At 39.6% G+C, this 24,429-nt stretch overlaps 1 protein-coding gene across 3 annotated transcripts in view; it reads right to left on the reverse strand.

Annotated features, from left to right (window-relative positions):
* Positions 1-24,429, reverse strand: part of VWC2 (von Willebrand factor C domain containing 2) — a 59,611-nt gene that overhangs the window by 13,219 nt on the left and 21,963 nt on the right. Inside the window, exon 4 of one of the 3 annotated variants that reach the window (XM_067292431.1) lies at positions 11,881-11,926. The exons of the other annotated variants lie outside the window; for them this stretch is intronic. Within the exon in view, the coding sequence (XP_067148532.1) occupies positions 11,898-11,926 (29 nt within the window). The 3' untranslated portion in view covers positions 11,881-11,897. The remainder of the gene's footprint in view (positions 1-11,880; positions 11,927-24,429) is intronic. 3 annotated transcript variants of the gene reach the window in all.

Below are 24,429 nucleotides of genomic sequence, written 5' to 3' on the forward strand. Positions count from 1 at the left end.
TAAAATAATAGTCCAGAAAATTGTTCTGGCAAAAAGCAAATTGCCTTCCAGGCATTGGGCCCCCAAGACAGCCAAGCTGGCACAAGGAGGTTGGGCTGCTTCCTAGATCTCAAGATCTCTCTCCCTCCCTCTGACTCCCTCCCTCTGACTCCTTTTTTTTTTTTTTTTTTTTTTCCTTCTTCAACACTTCAGACCTCTGGAGCAGTTAACAGGCATGAAGCTAGCCTTTGTATTTACAGTAACAGAATTATTGTAAACTTATTCTTAAATATTTCCACATATCATAGATTTTTTCTTGTAAAATTATCTCCAAAGGCAAGTATTATGGAAATAAATTCTGAAGGAAAAACAGCTGGTGCTTTTATGTTTATCTGAAAGCTATGTTTGCTTTCTCCTAGGCAAAACTAGAGCCTTAGGAAATCACAAATGATTCTCAAGACACTTGAACTGATTTTCATAAAACTCAGATTAGTGCAATAGAAAAAGAATACTAAATAAACAGAAAGTGGCAAAACTAAAAATTACATTTTACTTTTCTAATGAATTTGTTACTACAAAATAGCCTACAAAAAACAATTAAAAGCTCAATTTATGATTATACTGTCAGCCACTCTATCTGTCTTTAGGGTATTCTTCTACTCTATTATAATAAAAATGATCACTTCCCACCTACCGCACATCCAGCGTAAGAAAGACCAGGGCAGCTGGTGTGGAATATAAGTTACTGGTTTACAGAAACCCTCTAGAATACAAACTAAATGAAAAGGAGGAGCACTAAATTATAGAGCAGCTCAAAGTATTGTAAAATATGTGAAATCCTGAGACATGGAAAGCGAATGGAAGGAGAACCAGCGTCCCAGGGAAGGTGGAGTATCAGCCCCAGAGGAAGAAACCATCAGTTCCTCTGACTCCTTCCCCTTCTCACTGTGATTTATTCCTGTGCTGTCTTGCTTGGGGGCTTAAGTTGCAAATATTCTCTTTGCACTTGATACCCGAAGCTTTAGTAGCACAGGATGTACTTGTAAATTCTACAGCCATTAACGGGTCCATAATTTCCTCTCTATGTGAAATTTTATGTATGTGCCACTGAAATCTGTACATTATTCAAGCACATAAAATCACTTTTGTAAGGAATCTTCACAGCATGAAAGCTTTGGATACGTGTTTTTGAGAGAGAATGGAGACGTGGTCAGGAGAGAAATTTTAAGGGGAGTCTCATCTCCACTAGAGAATAGCAGAGAATGCACTTAATCTGAAGGAAAGAAGATCCTGTTTGCAAGCATCAAATAGCTTAAGAGCCATATGATATCTAGACCGACTTCCTTGCATTCTAGTTTTTACATTTTTCTTGTTTATTGCACTGTAAATTCTTCAGGGCTGAGAATGTTTGTTCCATTCTGTTTAGCATAGGACCTTGCAAATTAGAGCCCCAGTCCGAATTTGGAAATGAATCATAAATACTACGATCAATAATTTTCTTTCTCCAGGACCATTTAGGGCTTTGCTTGATGGTCCTAATATCACCTGCTAGTTTTCTTTTTTGACACCACTATTAAATAATAAAGTAACAAATCTCATCAGTGAGGAAATGTTCAAATACAAATGAAATTCTCTCAGAGGTATGTTTGAAATGAAGGGAACAAGGGATGACTACAGTCAGAAGACTTTTCAGGGCTTTAACATTAATAATACAACATCTCCGTATGGTGACACTCAGAAATAGCAAGGTGGTTCTGCAGTGACTGAGTTGTTGCATACATATCTCTCCTCTTACACCCCTGCAGCATTCAGGACTGCACTTTTCAGGATTTGAGCGGGCACATCCCATCCCCGCTCCTTTAGCGTCTACCCTATCATACCTGCATTATACCTGTTACACCGATGGCCCTGTTACACCTGCATTTCTCTGGCCCCTGCAAGACCCAGCAGCCTCTGGGGCCATGGGGCACAGGAGCTCGCTGCCTGTTGGGCCAGCAAGCACGCTCTTTTCCCTATGCACACTACCTTATACTGAATCTCAGCCGTCACCTTTTGGTGCACTCCGTTTTCTGAGCTACTTTTGGGCTTCTACTTTTGGCCACTGGCACAGATCCTGGCTATCCAAAAGAGCTCAGCACCATCCAAAAGCCTGGAAATCACCCCCCTGCTCTGTTTTAGAGGTTCGCTGATGAAGATGTTAAATAAAATACACTATTAAACCACCAGCAGAAGCACAGCAGATATGGCTGTGTCTTCTCTGGCCTACAGAAAATAAAAGGTGACACAGGTTACCATAGTTAAATTGATTCATGGTGTTACAGTATTAACAGCACATTATTTGATTCTTTGAATACCTTATCGTGTTACAGCAAAAACGTAATCGCCTTCCTGAGCCTTTTCTGTCAGTGGAATTTCCCACGCCTTTAAAACTGTCACACGTATGATCTTCCTGATCTCAAGGTCCATATTATGATCCCAGGGACCATGTGGAGGTACTGCAGGGGTCCACCTTGTGAAATCCTGCAATTGTTACAGGATTATCAATCACCCACATGGCATGGATGCTCAGAAAAAACGATCACAAAATGCTATCTCTCAGAAAAGCCTAATCCAATTTATTTCAAGTTTGTTCCCTTCTCCCCTACCGCCCAAAGAAGAAATCTGTGAGAATTTACAGGTGAATAGTTAGGTGGACTTTTTTTTTTTTTTTTTTTCATTTTCCATAGAGACTGGTATGAGGTTAAGATCCAATTTACCAAGTTACAAGAAAAATACTGTGCTATGAAATGCTAATTCATGAATGCTCCGGGTCAAATATAAGGTTCATTTATTTCAGCACCCTTATTACTATCTCTGCAGTGGCCGCTAAATAATATCACGGGAAGAGTATTTGAATTAGGGAAGTGCATCAGCACACTCCCTTGGTGTATTCCTGCAGCTTCCCGAGCACAACACAAGAATTTCCCGAGCACGTTATCCTCGCATTTCACTTTGTTAGATTCTCTTTGCATGAATTTGTCTAACTACTTTTTAACTGCATGGAAACTCTTGACAGTCACAAGAAACTGGGGCAATGAGCTCCACGGTTCAACTGTACCTTGCATGAAAAAGTACCTACATCCCTTGTTGAGTCTTCACCTAATAATTTCATTGAACTAGATTAGTTCTTGCACCATGAGAGGCAGCAGAGTTGTTATTCAGAGGATGAACAGCTGAAGTCCTCAATAATAAAGATTTTCTCCTTTACGATGCCTTCTAGCCACGGATTTCAGCACTTACATGCTGTAAGATTAGTCAGTTACAGGAATTTATATTTTGAGGATCTGTTCTTTTAAGCACAAGCATAGTGCTGATTTTTAATATGTTTTTTCCATTATATTTTGAGAAAGTGAAAAATCACTTAAATCCTTTAGCTGAAAGTGACAGTTTTTCTTAAAATTGCAGTACAGAGACACTAACCAATTTCTAACAGCTATTTAATATATTCTTGCCATCTAAAGTGCAAGTGGAAATAATGTTTCCTGTATTACTTTACAGGATAACACAGGATCATTTTATTTCTAAATTGCAATAAAAAAAACAACAAAGAAAATCATTTTAAGTGAAGTCCTGACCATAATGCTGTGAGTAAGATCACTTAAATGCTTTAAAATAGACTAAAGCACTTTGGAACTGAAGCTTTTACAGAGAATTTGTATCATTCCTGGCAAATTACATCAAGGAGCAAAATACATCAAGGAATCTTCCCTTAAGCACGAATGTCTTGATTTCTACTGTAGTAGGAACATCACTCGAGGTGAAAACTTACCAACAGCAGGACAAAATAATCCAGCTGCAAAGATAAACACGCCTGGATGCAATCCTGTGCAATGTGCTCTAGGTGACCCTGCTTGAGCAGGGGGGTTGGACTAGATGATCTCCAGAGGTCCCTTCCAACCGCAGCGATTCTGTGATAAGATTCTCTGAGGGAATCATATGCAAACAGAAGCAACTGCTTTTCAAAATGCCTGCAATAAAAACTACAGTTAAAGGCATCTTCATCTTTGGCTAATGCTGCAAACACCAGAACAGTCAAAGGAAATTGGGACAAAGTCAAAATACCCTAATCACAGTTTAATAATCAGATTGATAAAATTAAATTTCAGACTTTTAGCCTTCTTGGCACGTTGTGTCATTTTCCCTTAGCACAAAGTCTTAGCAAATAAACAACTCTACACCTGTAATTATGAGACCCATATTTTAGCTAATTATGCCGTATTTATTCATACTAAATAAAACTATGTTGACAAGTAATGATTGAATGCAAATACTGACAGTCAGAAACAGGCAAACTCTTAAAACAGGATAAAGCATCAGATACAATGTAAGGCAGCAGGAAAAACCGCTTTTTATCACTTTGGTCCTTCCTCATATCAGGCTTTTCATTTCTTTTCAAGGCAGAGCTTTTAAAGGCTACAGTCAGTCACCTATTTTCCCCTTATAACTACTCTATTACAAGTCCTTCCGGCACAAGACGCTGCTTTTAAAAGAACGTTTCTAATACAGGTTTCTTGTTAAAAGCCAAAATCCAGTTCCAGGCTGTTAGAAAGAGAGAAAAACTGTCTAAAGGAAAGGGCTAGCCTGCCTAGCTCTATTTGACAACATTAGACTCATTAGGGATAGCCTTCCTATGGTTTGGTTTCTTGCTTTCTTATTTTTTTCCTATTATAGGAAAGATTTTAAGAAAAGCTCCCCACCGCCCTTATTTTCTCCCTGAAGTTGTTCCTGTACCCTGTGTGCAGTTTTCATAGGTGAGTGCCATGAACAGATAGCCAAACCGCAGGGAGATTGGGCAGGACATCCCATCATGTAGATGTTGAAGACAGAAGTGGGCGCCCCGGTCACAGGGAAATACAAATGGAATGGGCAGGTTGCAAGAAACTGTGGAAGAGAGCAAATTTCACACCCACTGGGACAGCTGAGACCTAACTTCCAGAATGGTCTCACCTGAGCACCTCTGGGGACATTCAGGACAGCAGACTTTTCCATATGGGGCATCACAGGCAGGTGCCAGATTCTGTCAAATTGGGCTGCCAGGCTGAAGCACTGCCAAGTTTGTACTCACAAATTTGCACGACTGCACCTTCAGGAAACCCGGCCCAAGGAATTAGAAATACTGCCACAGAGTTCATACAGGATAAATCAAACAAACTTCTTCCTCCAGATACCAGGGCACCAGCACCTTATGTATCAATGAGTCCTCTCAAACCTCCCTCATTATCAAGTGTGTGTGTGTCACAGTCCTCAGCATAACCCTGAGCATGCTATGCTCCTTACCATACAAATCCCCACCTCCCAAATACACATACAAAATACCTTGTATGCAGTTCTGCTCTATTTTAATACCTGTGTTTTGCAAAATAAAATAAAAAAAAAATCAAACAGCTCTGAGCTCTCACTCTGTTTGACTTTTGTTCCTACTCCAGTCAAGTTTTCCCTCCCAGTCCTTCCCTTCCCCAACCCCTCCTAATTTCTGAAACAGCTGTGGGATCCTATCCATTGTACAATATCCAAACCTCATGATACCTGCCAGATAGCAGCCCTGACCAGAGAGATGCTCCAGCTCACTGTCTGCCAGATAAGCCCTGCAGGTATGTGATGCCGCACACCAACTATGGGAATCCTACGTCCTCACAAGGCGTTTGCTTTCCAATCATGGACATCGCACTTTATTCATCAGAGGAGTGCATGTCACCCAAATTCCCTTACATATCTCCAAAACTCAGGATATTGATAAAACAACCAGTCCTGAATTCTTGGCTGTCCCCTAATGTACCCAGATATGTTTAAGCAATGACTGGAAGACTCAAAAGTACCACAACCACTTTGGTGCTTTCCACAAGCAACATCTAAATAAGCATCTCATTTTTTTTTTCTTTTTTTCCCCAGAACAAACCCAACTGTTGTAAGAAGATGTTAGAGAAATTCCAGTCAAATGCCCAGTATATATTGTCCACTGTTTCTTCTGGAAACCTTTGGGTGCCAGAAATTCCCAGGTTCTTAATGACACAAACTTCATTTGATAGCACTGGAGTAGTTTTGAGTTTCTTCACCTCAGTTCCTCCTTTTCTAAGTTTTGTTTTAAAGGATTACCCAATAAACAGCATATTTGATACCTAAAAAAGTTTAAAATTTTTCTTTTTTTCCATCCAACATGCTGTTTCATGTCACACGTGCTGGTGTCCCTTACTCTCTGACTTTTCAGCCTATGGTTACAGTTTTGTGACATACAGATAATGTCAAAGTATGCTCATGAGTACACGTCCAGAACTGGTATTTTAAAACATCGTAACTTCAGACATGATCTGATATGTTGCAGGAAACTTTCTACTAGGACTGACAGAAAAATGTGTTGAAAATATACTGGAAAATTATTCTTTTACTACATAGACTGAGATATATAATATATTTTATATATATTATATATGATATATATTTTATATATATGTGATATATAAATATATATCATAAAATATTTTTATAAAATATTGTAATATATAATATGTTATATAAGAATATAATAAATATATGCATATAATAAAGCTTAAGAAAATAAGCAAGCGGTACATGTTCATGTATATGGTCAGAAAAAGGACTAGATATAAACAACACACAAGATATATTTTATATACAATATTTCATTTTCTTCCTTTTTCAACAGCAATCCTTTCAAAAAAGATTTTTGAAAAAAATGGGAGAATTTTAGTTTTATTTGCTTTTGAAAACAGGTTTTTCTGTCTCCCCACACTTCTCTCTATTCTTACTAAACAATGGAGATAAAAAGTGGGAGAGAAAAAGAAGTAGGAAAAGCATGCCTACTTTCAGTAGAAGAACTTTTAAATCTGAAAAAGAAAAACACACATACACAATAGAAGAGATACAATATGAAAAAGATTTGTTAAAAACACATGCAGACAGGCCTCTTCCCTACTTAACATTTATAAATTTACAGTGCATCTTCCGCAGAGCTCAGAGTTCAATCACTCATTCTAAGCAAGTACAAACCTATGGAGATTATTTTACCTGATGCTGAAACATTGTGCCTCTGGGGTAGAGCAATATAGACAGAACATCAGCAAAATTATATCAATAATTTAGGAACAACAATTACACAAGATGGACTTTGGCCAGCGAAGGGGACCAGACACACCAAGTGTTATGTATAAAGCAATAAAGCATAAAGCATTTTGCATAAAGCAACTCGTTATGGACAGAAGTGGATGCACGTCTTCTCAAGACACGTGCCAGGGGCATCCTAACGCTTCCTAAATCCCCACTCTTGAGCTCACCACAGTCCCTGGTAGCTCTTTCTGCATTGCCTTACCTTATATGTTATGCTTTTCAAATGAGTTGGCATTGCAACTTTTGCTGCACCCCCCAAAAAAAAATAAAATAAAAGCTTTCTGAAGTTTTTATACGGAATGGCTTTCTATAGGAAGATGACAAAGGGCCATGATAAAAGTCACTTGGACTACTGGAGTTACAGCAATCGCATGTATGTTTAAAGCCATGGGGCTGCCAGGTTGCAAACCCATCACTGTGTCACACCCAAACTCCCTGGTGCTCTAAACTTCCAGGGGTCCATCAAAGGGAATGTTATTTTCCATGTACAAGCTTATTGAACTATTTTAACAGTCTGAAGGACGAAAACTTGTGTTCTGCAAGCCCTTATGTGCCCATATACCTTAGGGGACTGCGGTGCAGCATGGTACGTGCCAAGGATCCCGTTTCCGGGATCAGCCGGCCTCGGCAGGCACAGGGGCACCCATTCCTCCTTGGGAACCTGGATGCAGGATGAAGCCCGGTGGCACAGGCAGCCTGGGCAATGCCGACAATCTAAGAGACAAGAAGAAGATCGGAGACCGCAAGTCTCCTAATGCCTCTCACACCAGAGCCTCCCTCCAAGGGGCAGAGGGAGAGGAAGGGGAGCTGGGAGGAGGCTTGGAGGAAGCCAGCGTGCACAGGGAACCTTGTGCACCAAGTCAAACCATGGCTGCATCCGCACCTCAGGCAACAGGTCTCAGGACAGAAGGGTTTTATTTTTGGAGGGGTGGGAGAGCAGAATGTCTGAGCAACCTGGCTTTCCAAACTCATGCCATTAAAGATTTTTTACTTCACCAATATGTTACATATGGCTACGATAATTCAAAAACCAATCAGCTGCAAATAGGAAAGTGTGCTGCTGCTCAATACAGATGCAATAATTTCAATATGTATTTGAAACTTGCATTTCCAATGAATATATGAAGTCAATAAAATTCCGCACGTACCAGCCATAAACTTGATCTATTGTAAATCAAATATGAGGCATAGGATCCTTCAACTCATACAACATTACCTTATACCTAGGCTTTGCGTAGATAAGAATATACCAGAATCTCATTCAAACGTACAGCTCAGAAGAGAGAAAGAACATCACTGTCTGCTTAATGCTCAATAAAAAGTTGAGTCTTAGGTGATATGTATGACTTCTACAGTTGTTTCTACGTTAAAGTGGCATGCACACTGGCACACATGCATAAACACCAACAACCACACTCAAATTACCAGGAAATTTAAAATTACTGTGCAACATGAAATGAAATCCTAAGCACCCATGCACACATAATTAAGGACAGAAGAGAGTACACCCAGCATAGCTACAGAAAAGTAAAAACTGTTGGTTTTTACCAGAAATCATATTGAATAGTAACATTTAATGCTCTGTTAGAGCTCCTCATCATGATACAATGTACTAATGCATAACAAAACTTGTTCTATCACAATTTACTGTTAAACAAATAGGAAAAAAAAAAAAGAAACCACAGATGAGGGAAGAGAAAGGGAGTTTCCGTCACATCATTTAATTACAGGAAGTTCTAAAAATCTGTTTTTCAAGGTCACACAGGAACTCTGTTTGAATGAACATGTTTAACCGTGTGAAAAATGAGCCAGATCCATGGCTGTTGCACATCGGCTCATCTCCAGTGACTTTCAAGTATGAGTTTGAATGGACTTGCACTAATTTAGCCCTGCTGATAATATGAACCAATGCTACTTTGCTGAGGAGCTGGTAAGTTATATGACTATGTGTGAGGGCTGGAATGTCAGTATTTTATTTCACCTTTCTTTTTGTAGGCAAGCTCAGCATTTCAGCATAAGACAGACAACCTTTACAAACGAAGAAGGAGTAAAGCTAATCGTGTCCAGTCAGAGGGAGATAAACATGCCGGGTTCAGAGATCCCCACTGGTATCAGGGCTGCGTATTTCTGACCAACCGCACGGACCACACATATCCTCCAGGGAGAGGAGCGCTGTGGTACCCAGCACTTGCAAAGCCCTTCGAGTGTTCGGGCTGAGCTCTCCAGCGCTTTGCACCCTTTGCAGAAACTAGAGCAGCTCACAGGCTTGTTCACCTGGAATTCTTCTAGGATCTGCAGCTAGCAATTTCTAACAATTTATTTTACTACACATATATGAAACCTGGGATGCTTGTCTTACTAGTACCTATATATAGTATATATTTCAAGCTGGTAAACCTCTGAGGCCTTGATTTTATTAACAGAACAATTTCCAGCAAAAGCAGAACATTTATTTATTTATTTATTTATTTAAGAACCAGGAAAAAAAAATCGGTCCCCTCTCCACATCAGAGCTTTACACTGCCTATAGAAATTACATTAAATGGTATTAGCTTGTACACAGGAGGATGGGAGTTCAGGGCAAAAGCAGAAATCACTCTGGACATGCTGGACTAGACTTACATTTATTTTCGGATTGCTGCTAGCTCAGTGGACAATGCAAACAGACACAGACACCAAACAGTTCCGGCAGCTGACTGCAAACAAAAACATATTTTGAAAATATGCCTGTCCGACGGATTAGGCCACAAAGAGTAGCAAGTCTGAAATAGTGTTGCACCCCTTAAGCTGCATGACCCCAAGTATGGGTCAGGGACTTTTAAAACTAGAGGAAAGTTTTACCCAGCTAGAGGTGTAATTAAACACGGCTGAAAAGGGCATTTGAAAAGTGTCTCTCGGCTCTATGAGTTTCGCCTGCCTTGCTCAAAATACGGAACTTGCCCAAGCCCTTTCAGCAAAGGGCAAATGGCATATAGGCTGCCCCTAAGGTGTAAAGAGCGCTGCCGGGGGGCCTGCTCCAAGTGTTTGTGTGCAGTTTTCTGAATCACTGCTCTGTGCGGGAGCATCTTCTCACAACAGCAGTGTGCGCACCGGAGCGCGCTCCTCTCCCATGCCAAGCACCAAACTCGCCTCGGACACCAATCCCCCACCCCAGCTCTCACTCGTTCCTACCCACACCTGGGTACTTGATCCCGCAATCACTGCTTGGTCCTGTGAGAAATTGGTGAGGGCAACAATCGGGTTGTGTCTGGAAAAAAGAATCCTTTTTTATTGCAGAGATTTTCGAGGAGCAATGGATTCTTGGAACAAAAGCATACAAAAGATATCTCATGTGATAACACAGTCCATCAGTGAGAAACCCCTCTCTCTTGTTCCTGCAGAGCAGTCTATTCTCCAGTAAGTATTTTACCTTTATAAAAATCAAATATTACCAGTTCTTTATGGAATTCTATTATTCCTTATGGAATAATTCTGAAGTCAATACTAACAACAAATTCCAATACAATGGAAAAAAAAAGATAGCTTTAAAATAAGACAGGTTTTGGTTCTAAACCACTAAAACCACTGGGAACTATGACCAATCCACAGTCATGGTGGCAACTGTATTTAATATATAACAACAGGAGTATTAAAAAACAACCATGAACCATTCATGCAATATTTTAACTATCTTATTTATTCTCCCACTGAGCAATGCTAACTGTGTGTGGTAACCACACTTATTCCATGTCCCGATCTCTCACTTACGGAGCAGATAGTGTGGAACTGCTATGATCCCAGTTGCAAAACATAAATCAGGCAAGTTTTAGTTTCATAGCTTAGAAGAGTCTTTTTTTTTTTTTTAATAAATGTGACCAACTTGCCACATGAGTACCTTTTTCAAGATAGTTACTGAGATGAAAGTTGAATGCCATTGTATCAGTTCTGTTCATATCTCAGTTACTGTCACACCTCTTCACAGCATGCTGGAAAGATTTTGTGCCACTTAACAAAAAATAATTAACTGTTCGAAGTGCATCACATATTTGAAGTTCAGCAGTTAAGTTCTCAGTAGATACTTTTCCAAATAAATGTACAGGAAAGAATAACACATGCAACTTCAGAAGATGCAAGTTTCAAGCTACTGTCACCACAGGCCATAATTTCATGGAATATTCTTCTCTAAGTTGCCCAGATCTGCAGTCACAATGCAATTCTGGCATCTGCCAAAACCTTGAACTAGGGTGAAATGCTAGTGAATAAGAATGCTGGTAGCATCTTAGGAGTTTAGACAGATACAACACAGGTTTTTTTTGGACGTCAAAGCTCTTTTTCAAGACTGCTGATGGACACGATGCAAACTACACAAGCCCTAAGTTCAGACAGAAGTTGTGTAGATATTTAAGATCTGAAAAGATCACTCAGAGGCCTTTTTCTAGCTGTTCTTAAGAATTTTGGAAGAAATCCAGCAAACACTGCTCAAGCAGGTCTTAGTTGTCTGTTGACTCATCAATTAACCCCTGCCAGATGTTGCTGGTGTTACATGGACTATGCAAAGTAGAAAAGCAAACATTCAATAACTTCACTAAGAATCACCTTGAGAGCAATCTTCCCTCACATAAATGTTATGACCAGATGTCCCAGTAGAAAATATGTTTTCAGAGTTCCACAGAAAGAGCTCTGCAAAGATTTCAACAAATTCAGACTTATTTATAATACTCAAAACAGAGAGAGAGTTGGACAAAACAGTCTCTGACATACCTGCCTTAACCCTTTTCTTAGAGTGGTGATAACAGTAGATGGGTCTCTACAAAAAACAAAAACAAACAAGACATGCCATTTGAGTTAGAAGAACAGTACAATACAAGCTCTACTGAAAACCTCCCAAGGCCATCCAACTAAATTACTGACAGACCAAATCTGATCCAAAGAATTAATGGTGTCAACAAAACATTTATACAGTTTGCAGATTGTGTCCTGTTATGAGCTCTATATGAAAGTGCAGAAAATCTTTGAACTTACATCATACTTAATGTTAAAAGGGGATTTGATAAACTATTCCAGCATAAAATACAGGATGGAACAAAAACATTCTTTTGGAATGTATAGCTGCAGGTTACAAGAACCAAAAACAGAGGAAAGAATTAGAGTCTCATCAACATTTACTGAAGGGTCATCAAACAGTGGGTCAAAGAAAGAGATGCTACAGAACAGGACTCTTCATGGCGAGTTCCTCGGCTTCCAACTAACTAAAGACCACTGCAAGAAAATCCAGTCTCTCAAATCACCTCTATACAACAGGCAACTGTTAGTGTGCTTCATCCTGCACACAACAGATAGAAGTCAGCTGTACTATTAGTGTTAAATGTATACACATCCTTACATTCCACTCAGGCTCAGTAATGACCTAACTTGTCCAGCATACCAGAAATTTCAAACTTGCAGCACAAACTAACCAAAGATTAATCAAGTTAATAAGGTTTGGGCTCCAAATCTGCAAAGCACTGAGTGATTATAATGTTTTTTTGGTGTGACATTCTATTAGTGCATTTGCAGGCAAAGAAAGCCTGGAACTCTAAATATCTGGACAAATGTTTGTTGGCAAATAGACTCCATTTTGTGCATGTGAATGGGCATAGTGCTTTCACTGTTCTCTTTCAGAAACTTCAGGAATTCATATGCCACCCCTACATTCCTAAATATAAACTTTGCTGTGCCAAAACAAAAAATGATTCACTCTCTACCAAGCAAAGATGGCCCCATGCAGCATAAAGAAGGAAAGTATCAGTTGGAGACACTTTCTGCAATGCAAACTTGTCCTGCCAGGTCCAACAAGTTATGGATAGACAGTTAATACTAAAAGGGCAACTGAAAATTCAGTGGGTATCTGGATTATCAGCATCCCAAATTAGCCTAGAGCTTTGGAAATTAATATGAATCCCAAAACTGATTTAGCAAGAAAGCATGATTCTTTTTTTTTTTCTGGTATAATGCATTCTTCTTCCATGGATTCTTACCAGAAACTTATTAAAAATAAGGGGGAAAAAAAAAAAGAGTGCCATTATTAAGAATGCACTCAAGGCTAAAATAGAATCTGCAGACAGGCACTTTCCAAAAAAGAAAAAAAAACAGAACAGAAATTTGTCATCTTTGGATATAATAACAGTTGAAATTTCTGACTTCAGCTCAATGACTAAAACACGCGAGTGGAGGGTGCCCACCCATTTAGAAGTACAGATTGAAATAAATTTATCATGCATTACGTGCATTTTCAGTGACATTTTCTGCTCAGGAAAGCTGGAAGATAGAGCAATTAAAGCAATAAGGGACTACGTACCATGGGACATTACTTAAGAGATGAAGCTCCGATCTTCTCATTAGCTTAGTATAAGCAGATGATTTTACTCACAACATATAACCTGTTCTAGCCAATCAGGTACTGAAGTTACACCAGAACTAATCGTAGGAACAGAGATTTCAAAATTAAGAGTGCGTGTGTGCCTATTTGTGTGTGTGAGTGTATGCATGTGTGTTTATATATGTGTGTGTATATATATATATGTGTGTATATATATACACACATGCACACACACACACATATATACACACTACATTATATTATATTGTAATATATATATTGCATGTTTTATTTTATGTTACATAAATTGCAAAAATGTAAAGAGAATGATAGTATACCATTTAATATTCTAAATTAGAGATAAAATTCTAAATCAGAGATAAAATATAAATATATGCTTAACATGTTAAAATATAGTGGGAAATAGAATGCTCTCAGTGAAAATTATTTCTTCTTTTACATACTTGTCAAGATCCAGGTTTGCTGTTTTCTTCTTCTTTGGAAGCAACTGACAACTACGTGCTAACACTAAGGCAGTGTAGAAGTTGCAGGGAATACATTGCTGTTCTAGAGGTCCAATAATCAGCCTGAGAAGAGAAACACCAGACTCTAAGGAAAGGTCAGAGCAGGCCACGAGCTCTCCACAGTTCACTTTTGAGTCATTATTGCAAGAGAGCTCGGCTCCGGCAGAGTTCGCCCATGCACGGTGCAAGCTGAATGCTTGTTCCCTGTAGCGACAGCCCTGGTTCACCTGGCATGGAAACTCAGGGCACATGAAAGCCAGAAAAAGACTGACAAAGTCTTTACTCTGCAAAATTAAATGGAAAGTTATAGGCTTTATCATTGCACTTTTTTTTTTTTTTTAAGAATTAGGAGCCAGGATCTGAAAAAGGCGTTTAGAATATGTTATTGAGGAAACCGAACATCCAGAAGTCAGTTATTTTATTCTGCAAAGGAGGTTGAGTGCACGAGGGCAGACTCCTTTCTCCACACAGCCAGCACAGACATCTTTCATTCGCACCAGGCTGGGTGCCTCCACTTGGACCATGTTGTACCAAAACGAACCCAGCTACGCATCAGGGAGTAACAGGAGGACACTTTAGATGAACCCATCCTTTGTTCTTTAGCCCCTTCTTTGGAAGCTTTGACAGCTGTTTTAGCAAGTCCACCTGGTTCAAGATGATACCCTCCAGGTCTAACTGGGGCTCAGGACTTGAGCTGTTGTGCCAGGCAGTCAGGAGCAGCAGGGGAGGTTTTTTCCCCTACAATGAATAGAGTTGCTTGCTTCTCAATCCAAAAAGGGGATAAACTATTTCCAATTATTACTGTTGGGCATGTGCATGTTGGCAATTATTATAGAGGAGATCATGTAATATCACCTCAGTTTTACTTTTTATTTATATTTAATAATTATTTAACCTTATGTTTACTTATTATTCCATTCTCCAGAATCCCTGTCATCCCCAAAAGACTATTAGCAGAGTCTATGGTGTCATCCTATGCTAATTTTGAAATACACATTTTAGTTTTCTCATCCCCTTTTAAGAAAGTCATCTGAAAAAAGAACTCTAATAATCAAAGAAAATAAAGAATATTGCAATAGTGATAACAGGCTGTATAGGAAAACATCAGTTTGCGGTTTCTAGCCTCTAAAAGACTGAAAACAATCCACTGACGTTTAAACCACCTTAACCGTGACCTTCATGCAGGATTTGATTGTAGTAATGTCATTCAAAGAAAACTGCAGAGAAAGAAATAATTATTCACAGGCTTCCAATTTTAATTAATGCTTCCTTATGTAATGAGAATAAATATGATTAGTGTCCCTGACCTATGGAATTTCATACTGCATTCTTATTTACAGTAGCTTTTATCAAGTTTCAAAGCTGAAATCATTAATTTAAACGCTTAAAATCTCAACAGGATATGTTTACTACCAAGTCTTAAAAATAATTGGGTCATTATCATTAAAGTTCCTTAACTGACTCCAACTTAAAGGCGCTTGGAATGGTTGTGATACGATGTATTTTTTAATCCCATTTTTAATGCTATGTGGTCTAAACAACCAAGACATCAAAGGCTGAACTCCTTTTAACAGAGGATTCTTCAGTTTAATGGCATTCAGTTTTCCATTCTCCCTTTTGTCCTTCTCTCTTCAATTTCCCCCTTTACTTTAAATTATTTTCAACATGCAACACTGAAAGCTGTGAAACCCTAACTGTGTTGCTGCGGGTCAGATCTCCTGCCATGGAGACCCCATTCAGAACAGCCAGAACCGTTTCATTCAGAGATCATTTCATTTCTTTTTTAAAATAACTGTTCTTCAAAACACAGACAAATGAATCAATGTATTCTCCAAAATCAGTAAACCAAAGATTTTCATTTCCGATGCAAATGGAAGCAGACAACTCCGCAGAGCCAATCCCCCACTGCCGGGCTTGCCGTGTCAAATTCCCACCTGATGGAAACACCGCTTTAATTGACTCAAGGACGTAATCTGTTTGACAGAGCATCCAACTACCATAGTGCGACATAACAGAATATATATTTTTAAATTGCAAGGCAGTTGGACAGGCAGTTTACAGATAACACACTTCTAACCTGAACCATGTGAAGGTGGATTGCTGGTGCCAGAGGCACTTTTATCAGACACTGTGGGGAGCTCAGCAGCACCAGGGATGAAGCCGGAGGAATATGATGGACCAAATACACTGTTTGGGTTCTGCTCATAACAGCACCATGGTAGGCAGTTGATAGGTGAGCTTCAAAATGTTTGGCAGCTCATTTTAAAATAAAATATCTAAAAAGCTAATCTATAGCTTACACCTGGTCCCGTGGAAGCACCTTGCTGAATGAGCTTTCCTTGCCAAGCACTCACCTTGGGCCTAATTCATTGCTCGACACCTCAAGGTCACCATACCCACCACTCTGTTCCTCTACAGTTCTCCAGCACCTCCCTCAAGTGCAATTTCCACTCATTGCCTTCAGCTCTAGCCATACATTTACAGACACTATATTCCCATTCAATTTCTCTTGGGTGTTAATTTCTTCACTCTCAATGTTTTCAAGTTACACGAGCTCCTGAGACTAAGGTTCACCCTGTTTTGCTAGCCAGGACACCTGAAAGCCAAAAAATGATGTAGCCCTGTGAAGATTCCCCCGTGAAGAGCTGAAGCGAAAGGAGCTGCCGCCCTCAGGAAACATGGCATCTTTGTGGGTGAGCAGGAGCTTGAAGAGTGCAGAAAACAGCAAGCCAAAGGCAGGAAACTAAGAGGCTTAAAAGTCTTGGAGAATACTAGGCAACAGCAAAATTCAGAAACTTGAAGTTTTGCTCATAAGGTGCGGAGAATCCTCCTCAATTTATTCTCTCCAACCAACCCAAGTTGTCTCAGTTTGGGAGGCACAGAAAGACGCTGCTATCTCCTTTGACACATTCAAAGCCAGTTGTTAACAGTTAGGACACCAGTTCAGTAAAGAAAGGGTTAAAGCTGTATGTTGTAGAAGCGAAAGAGAGACCTTTGAATACTTCAGCATCTTGAAGACCTTCAGTACTAAGCAGCATTGCATTACATAGCACCCTCACACATCAAGACGGTATATGCACAGACTCTTCCTTCTCATATGCACCCTCTTCCTTCTCATCTCTCTCCTTATGTTTGCACAATTATTTAAGCTGTGAGCTCTTCGGAGCAGGGGATGTGCCCCCTTCTCACCTCCGAGCTGTCCTTGGATGCTACTGTACTATTTATCAATAAACACAAAATAAAATAAAAGTCTTTTCTGTAAAGTGAGTATAATAGATACAGTACTGTGGGTCATTTCTTTTTCTTTCTTTTTTTTTAATGGCAAAATCTGACTGCAGATGTTTATTATGGGTAGTAACAGAAGATTTTGCCCTAAATCAGGATCCTGTTGCACTGGTATTGTACTGTTTTGGGGTGTTTCTTTGTTTTTTGTTTTTTTTCCTTTTTCTCCAGAGAGAACTTCAGAAAACAGTCTATCCTAATTTCATTCTGTTTGGGCTGTATGATCACAGACTGTGTAAAACAGCCAAATCAGATTTGGTAAATCAAAGCTCTATCACTGTATCTACATAACTATACATAGCAACAGGAACTGCTTCATTGCAGCTGCGGGTCAAAAATCCATAAGACTGTGACAATGCCGATCTGAACTCTCCAATACTCGATAACTTTGCATATCAGAAGCCCACACTAAACACTCAGAAGTGCATACACAACTTGACACCTGCACTGTCTGTCTCTATTTTGAAAATACTGTGAATAGGCAACGACCCAAATCTAACTGGGCTACTGTCCAAACCTGTGAGTCAGGTTGGCAATGAAAGTTATACCAAAAAAAGAAAACAACCTGAGAGACACTGTGCCTTCATTTAGGTGTAAATCTTTGCCTAAGAAAAACATTTTTAAAATAAACCAGATGGCAAGGCAATGGTGATGGCACTAATACTGGCCTGAGTACACATATTCTTAGTCAATGCATTGGACAAAGTGGAACGTTCCTGATTTACTTATGCATTTAAACCTTCCCTATTGCTTACTGAACTTTCTTTAGTTTCTTTGACTGCTTTCATTAAGATCATTAATGACATGGTCCAGTGTCAAACAAGCAATCTCACTAAACTGGAATAAGCATGTTAGTGAATAATATTTACCTTTAAAAGTGTCCTGAAAGTTCCTTGCTTCATTCACTGGTCAAGCTTCCAGATTAATGATTGATGCTATTCTCTTTCTCCAGCACTTTCAAGCTTCATATTGAAGCAAGATTACTAATATACTGTATTGAATTATCCCATTTAAGAACACTAATAATGATCAGATAGTTTCCATCCATACTTGATACAGTCTCTCTAGTGCTAGCCAAAGACCTTATGTTTTGCGGCTATAAATGATGATGTGTCCAGGGTGAGAAAACCACTGTGTGTACGGATTAGGCAATTAGTAGCAGGGTAGGCGCTGATAGTTTGGGGACTGTGGCATTGAGAATTTCATTCACTAGTATAATCATCGCATGAGCTAGAGGTGTCACAGAGCGGATCAGAAATGCTTGCTCCAGCACGTCCTGCTTGAAATGGACAATGTCTCCCTGAAGTGAAAGAGGGAGAAAAAGCAAATCATTCCCCAAACCTCAAGTAATTTTTCCAGCTGATATCAGCTTTGATAAGGACAAACAGAATTGGGCACTGCAGTCGTCCCTCCAACACCAGCGCACATAGGCATAACTGACTCCTCTCTGAGGAGATGCCTCATGTCACCCTTCCTGGGTTTTCCGGGCTGAGGATGCCAGCCCTAGACACCACAAGCCTGAGAGTGAAACACCTCACAGAATTGGAGTATGGCATTGGACTTAAAGGGTGTTTTACTTTACACATAGGGCTGCATGTTAGAGCTTCCCCTTCTCCTTTCTCCACTCTAAAAAAAAAAAAAATTTTCCACGTGATTTTTGTGCTTGCAAAAGACAAAATGGTATCTTTACAATCACCGAGATTGAAACCTTTCACCAACAAAGAAAAACATTCTTCCAGTGTACTCTGCCTTGACCTGGAAAAGCATCTTAGAGGTGAAATCATTCAGCCTTCAGTGTCTCTGCTAAGATTGCAACTAGTTCTAAGGTCATCAAAAATCTATTATGACTAAAGGCAATAACCAATTCAAAAAAAATATGAATTTTCAGCTGTTATTTCTTGAATACCCCAATGCCTATACTGATTAGAGGCCTCTACTGCCCACTTGCTTTTTTTTTTTTTAAAATAAACAGTTAGCTCTGCCAAGCCCCCCCCCCTTTGTTGCATACATTTTAGATAAAATTCTCCTGCCAAAGCAACAGAGTCATGCTGTGATGAAGGCCACTGTCAGAGGCATATAAAATCTCAATAAGCTCATCAATAAAATGGCTACTTAACTCCTACCCTAGGAGGAAAGTTTTAAGACTCTGATGTATGACTTTGTTGTTGATGATTAAAGCAATGAAATGAATTTAGGGCCCGCAGGAGCACAGGGCTGACTCAGGGGAGATGGTGAAGCATGCACCGTGCAATTTGCTCCTTTCTGCCCTACAGGGTTAGAGCCAGGCAAGCAGATATAGGGGTTCTGCACAATATACAGCCGCTACTGCTCTGCTTTCCGGGCCTCACACTCCCTAACTCTTTACTCACAGACATTTGGACTTGACACTGTGGCCAGGTACAGTCTCCTCCCCCAAACAGAGATTACAAGAAAATATATCAGACTACAAATAAAAAACTCTGTCCTGCTTTTCCTCTTTCTTCAAAAATAACAGTCTAGTCCTCCTTCTCTCCCACCTTTCCTTTCTCCTCTTCTCTTTCAAATGTTTCTCATTCCCACATCTTCCTTTTCCTTTCCTCAATCACTTAAACACCACTTGAATGAAGACGCTGGCAGAAGTAAAAATCAGTAGAGATGATCTAGAAACATCTGCAATTGTAACTGCTTCACTCTACCAGAGCAGGGTACCAAATCAGATTTTTGGGAAAGGAAACTATGTTACTTTCTTCCATATATCCAACAAAGCCCAGACTTTTGGGGGGTTATTTTCTAGTCAAAGAAATGATAGCCCTTCTGTTGCCAGATTCACATTTAAATGATTATATTAGAAAAAGTGCCCACATATTCATTCCAGCTTCAGATGATGATGGGTTTACACTCTCCACAACCCTCTATGTTTACAAACACAGAGATGACAAGGGCTTGCCTACTCTGGATCTCTGCAAACTGCTGTTTTATTCATTTCTGAAATTATTCCAGACAGAGGTGGAGAAAAGAAGAAGAAGAAAAAAAAAACAAAACAAAGCAAGCAGTGTATTCCTTCGAGCTTTCCCTCCCTTACTGCAGTATTTCAAAACCTCTATATATCATTGTGTTCCTGGGATACAATAATATCTTGCTTTCTTTTATAGTTTTACTGCTTATAATCTTTATCACTGCTTAGTATGGATTTGTTGTGTGCCTTTGCTAATAGATATATAGTTCATACTAGTTGGAAAATAGCCAGTGACTGAATTCAAGCTGCAAAACTGATAGCTGCAGACCTATCTCTATCCTGTCAGTAGTCTCAAAGTTCATAGGAAGAAAAAAGAAAAAAAAAAAAAGCATACCCATTTCTGGTTAAACAAAGAAAATTGGATTTTTATCAGTTTGGCTGTTACCTTTTACACAGCACTGTTTTGTCAAGAGCCACTAATGAAAGAGCTTAGCAGCAGATAAAGGACATGTTGCTTTGGATGAATTCATAGGTTTATCTAAAACATTTTAAAGCAAGAATTGTATTACATTCTTTTCAGAGCTCTCTGAAATAGGATTACAAAGCATGGAAATAGATGTCTTAAAATATATATCTATATCATTGCATATGAATGAGAGGCTTCAATTAATAATGATGTCTCAGAAGATTTGAGTTTTGCACATAGTCTCGGAGGAAGTTTAAATACACTGACTGTCTTTTATCCATATTAATATTGGCTAGCATTTTGAATGGATGCCCTAGGAAGGAATGAATGGGCTTTAGCAGTTTGTATGCTAATAAGTAAACTGAGAGTTAACATGTTCATTTCTTTAAATGGCCACACACTCCATGTGCATGACCATGGACACGGCATTTCAGTCCACCAGTGCTCTTCTCCAGCACTACTTCAGTGCTTTACAGAAGCGCTGTAATGCTAGACTACCTTGAGACTGTGAGCTGACTACATACTGCGCTCATAAAGACTTAAAAAAGACAAGACTAATTGCACAACGCTGCAAGACACCTGGAGACCTGGAACAGGTTTGGACACCCGATGGTGCTTCTGAAAAACCTACCCAGCATTTCACTGGTACCAGAAGAAGGTAAGAAATATCTTGAAAGTTGAAGTTCTGAATCAACACATGTACTAACAGCCTTTAACTATCCTCTGAGACAGTTAAAAGAATGAGTATGAAAAACAGGATGAAATTAGAGTCACAGCAGCAGAACAGTAGAGGAAGCTCCCCCATAAAGCTAGAGGTGCAAACTCAAGTCCTTTTCCAGAACCACATCCAAGGTTCCCGTTGGCAATGCAGCTGCCAGCAGATACCTCTCCTTTCAGCTGAGGACTCAGAGCTGAGTAAACAACATGCTCACCACAATTTCTTTGTGAAGGAAACCTGTGTGCCTTAAGCACGCTCACCAGATGGGATAATTAGGTTCAGACTGATCACTGACCTTCCTTAAGAAAAGACCGCAGAAATGGAGGGGGACTGAATTAGTCTGTGTCACCTTACCAAAATCCTAAAGAATCCACAGAAATGCATCCAACAGCTTGGTATTTCTGTGGGTGCATCTTCTGAGGTCTGAGATCAGTGGGTCTTGGGTATTCTTAAGTGTCATGAATTTTCTTTACTGAAAATAACACTGAGAGTTCACTGCCGGGAACTACTCAGCTGTCTTTCTATGAAAATGTTGAAAGCACATAGATATGCATTTATGCTAAGCTATTCTCTCTTTAATTATCACTGAGGCTGGTTTGTCACAGTAAAACAATTTTGGGGAAGTCAAGGCTCTGAAACAGCACAAAATGCAAATGCCATCATTTCACTTTCCATAAATGGAAGGCATAACACCCATTTTAATAATGCTGTTTTATCTGGAATTACAAAAGAAAATATAATCAAATAATCTTCTGTTTGAAAACAGGTTCGTTAGTTCAGCATTACAAAGGCCTCATGAGACTCCATGGGCTCTCTGAAACCAATGGGACCCTTCTTCCTTCCCCCATCAAGTCTATTCCTCCTTCCTGGACGTGTACCACAATGTTCAATCCCATACTGATGAAGAATCACTTTTAGATGAGGCTACTCTGTTATTTTCCAGGCATTTTCATGTCATGTAATTCTTTTCCTTCCCAATATAGCCCAAAATGGAGAGGATTAGATACAGTTCCAGTTATTGCAAAGCATGAACAAAGCACATACCACCACCCTGAAGATGAGGAGCTCTGGAAGAAGTTCACAGGCAGAAGATAACAGCAACTCCTCAAGAGTCCCACCATTTCTGCAGAGATTAGGGCTGGCTCAGCTAGCTGCAGCAACTGGCAGCTTCACTGCGGGTACCCCCGTGGCCGAGAAGTCTCAGGCAGCCAGAAATTTAGATTATCCAGAAGCTTTGTGTGAGCACAGACTACAAACACATTACACACCCCAACACAGACATGCAGCTCCACTTGGCCGTACTTTATTCTTGCATAAAGGGATCTATCTTGTCAGTTGAGACTTGTATCTAAGTTACTTCCACAAGGAAAGCAGGCATCAAAAGCTAGTTCTTATTTTAACACAACACACACATTCAAAAATAAAAATTAAATGCTAAGTTAAGTTTAACTTTCAGCAAGCTCTGGCTTTTACGTAGGTTTTTTGTTTTTTTGTTTTTTGGCTGGGATATTAAAAGGTGAAAGAAGTGACCTATGCCAAGGTTAGAACCAGAGGCTGGCTGTGGAAAAGTTATGCTTTCTACTCTATGCGCAAACAACACGTACTCACATACGTGGACACCACCACCTACACATCCAGCTATCAATGCATAAAACACAGCAAATCACAACAGAAGCAAACCAGTATCAATATCTAACTTTGTTACCAAGCTCCTGGCTAAAAATGATTTTAACAGCTATTCAACTGGATCTCTGCTAATGAACTAATCTATAAATTTAGAAAAGAACTCTGATTTTTAATTAAAAAAGCAAACAAGCAAGGAGGGAAAAAAGATAATAGATCAAATCATCTTGTCATTTATGCTGAGGTAAATCAGCAGTCACTCCATCAAAACAAAAGGGATTACAAAAATGTATGAAATGACAACCCAATTATTCAGTCTCACTTTTTTACTCATTTTACGCATCTTCCATGCTCCCATTATTGCACTCTTCCTTTCTTGGCAGCAGTGCCCCTACTTGCTGTAAGGCATCAAATCTTCCAACATATTTCAAAGCAGCCAGGCCACTAATATCACACCTAGCAAAATCAGAATTCACAGGATTAAAACTTCCACAAGGTTTTCTAACTTGAAGCTAAACTTCCAGAAAAAAACACATCCACAGAGAAGTGTAGCGACCACTTGTCAGGACCATATTCTGCATTTGTGCAGAGCTGCAGCCAAGCTATGACACCTGCAAGTCCTACCTGTGCCACAACCACTGAAAGCCTCAATTTACAGGCAATCCACAGTTTGGTATGAAGAGTTTTGACCTCAAAATTACTTTAACAGTGACCTCTAGTGACAACAGGTGGAAATGTGCCTTTTCATGGGGCTGCCCATTTGGGAATGCTTCTTAGCAATATTTTAATTACTGGGCTCTTTCTTGAAGCTCCAAACCCATAGCTACTCCCACTTCAAAGAATATGCGTTAAAGATGAACCCCAACTCGCATATATCACCTGCAGTCATGGGTGAATTATGGGTGATGCACCACAGTCTGCACAAATTTTACGATTGCATCCAAACCACTGTTTTCATTTATTAAAAAAAAAAGGCAACAAAAAAGAATGTACAAGCAACAGATTTCAATCCTCATAATTGTAGCAAATATCTGTTAATGTAAACTAAGCAAAACTAATGACGTGACATCTGCCCACATCTGCAGGCAAACAAAATATCATCTCTCATCTTCAGGACTGTAATATCAAAACTCAGGGCAACCTCTTTGCCTTCAATGCTCTGTAGAAATAGTGGCTTTGTAGCTCTTGGTACAGTGACTCTGCAGCTTTCTCTACAAAAAGAGAGCACAATGGTCTGTGCACCCAAGGGAGCAGGTATTTGGCCCATGCACCCATTTAAATGTAATCCTTATGCAAGGATTAGCATGCTGAGAATCAGCTGCTGACTCTCTGCTTTCAAGAAAGCAGTGAGGAAGCCCCAGCTGCCACTGCAACACCCAACCCATGTTACTATCTTTACACTTC

This window comes from Apteryx mantelli, chromosome 2, assembly GCF_036417845.1.
Source record: "Apteryx mantelli isolate bAptMan1 chromosome 2, bAptMan1.hap1, whole genome shotgun sequence".
Classification (NCBI taxonomy): Eukaryota; Metazoa; Chordata; class Aves; order Apterygiformes; family Apterygidae; genus Apteryx; species Apteryx mantelli.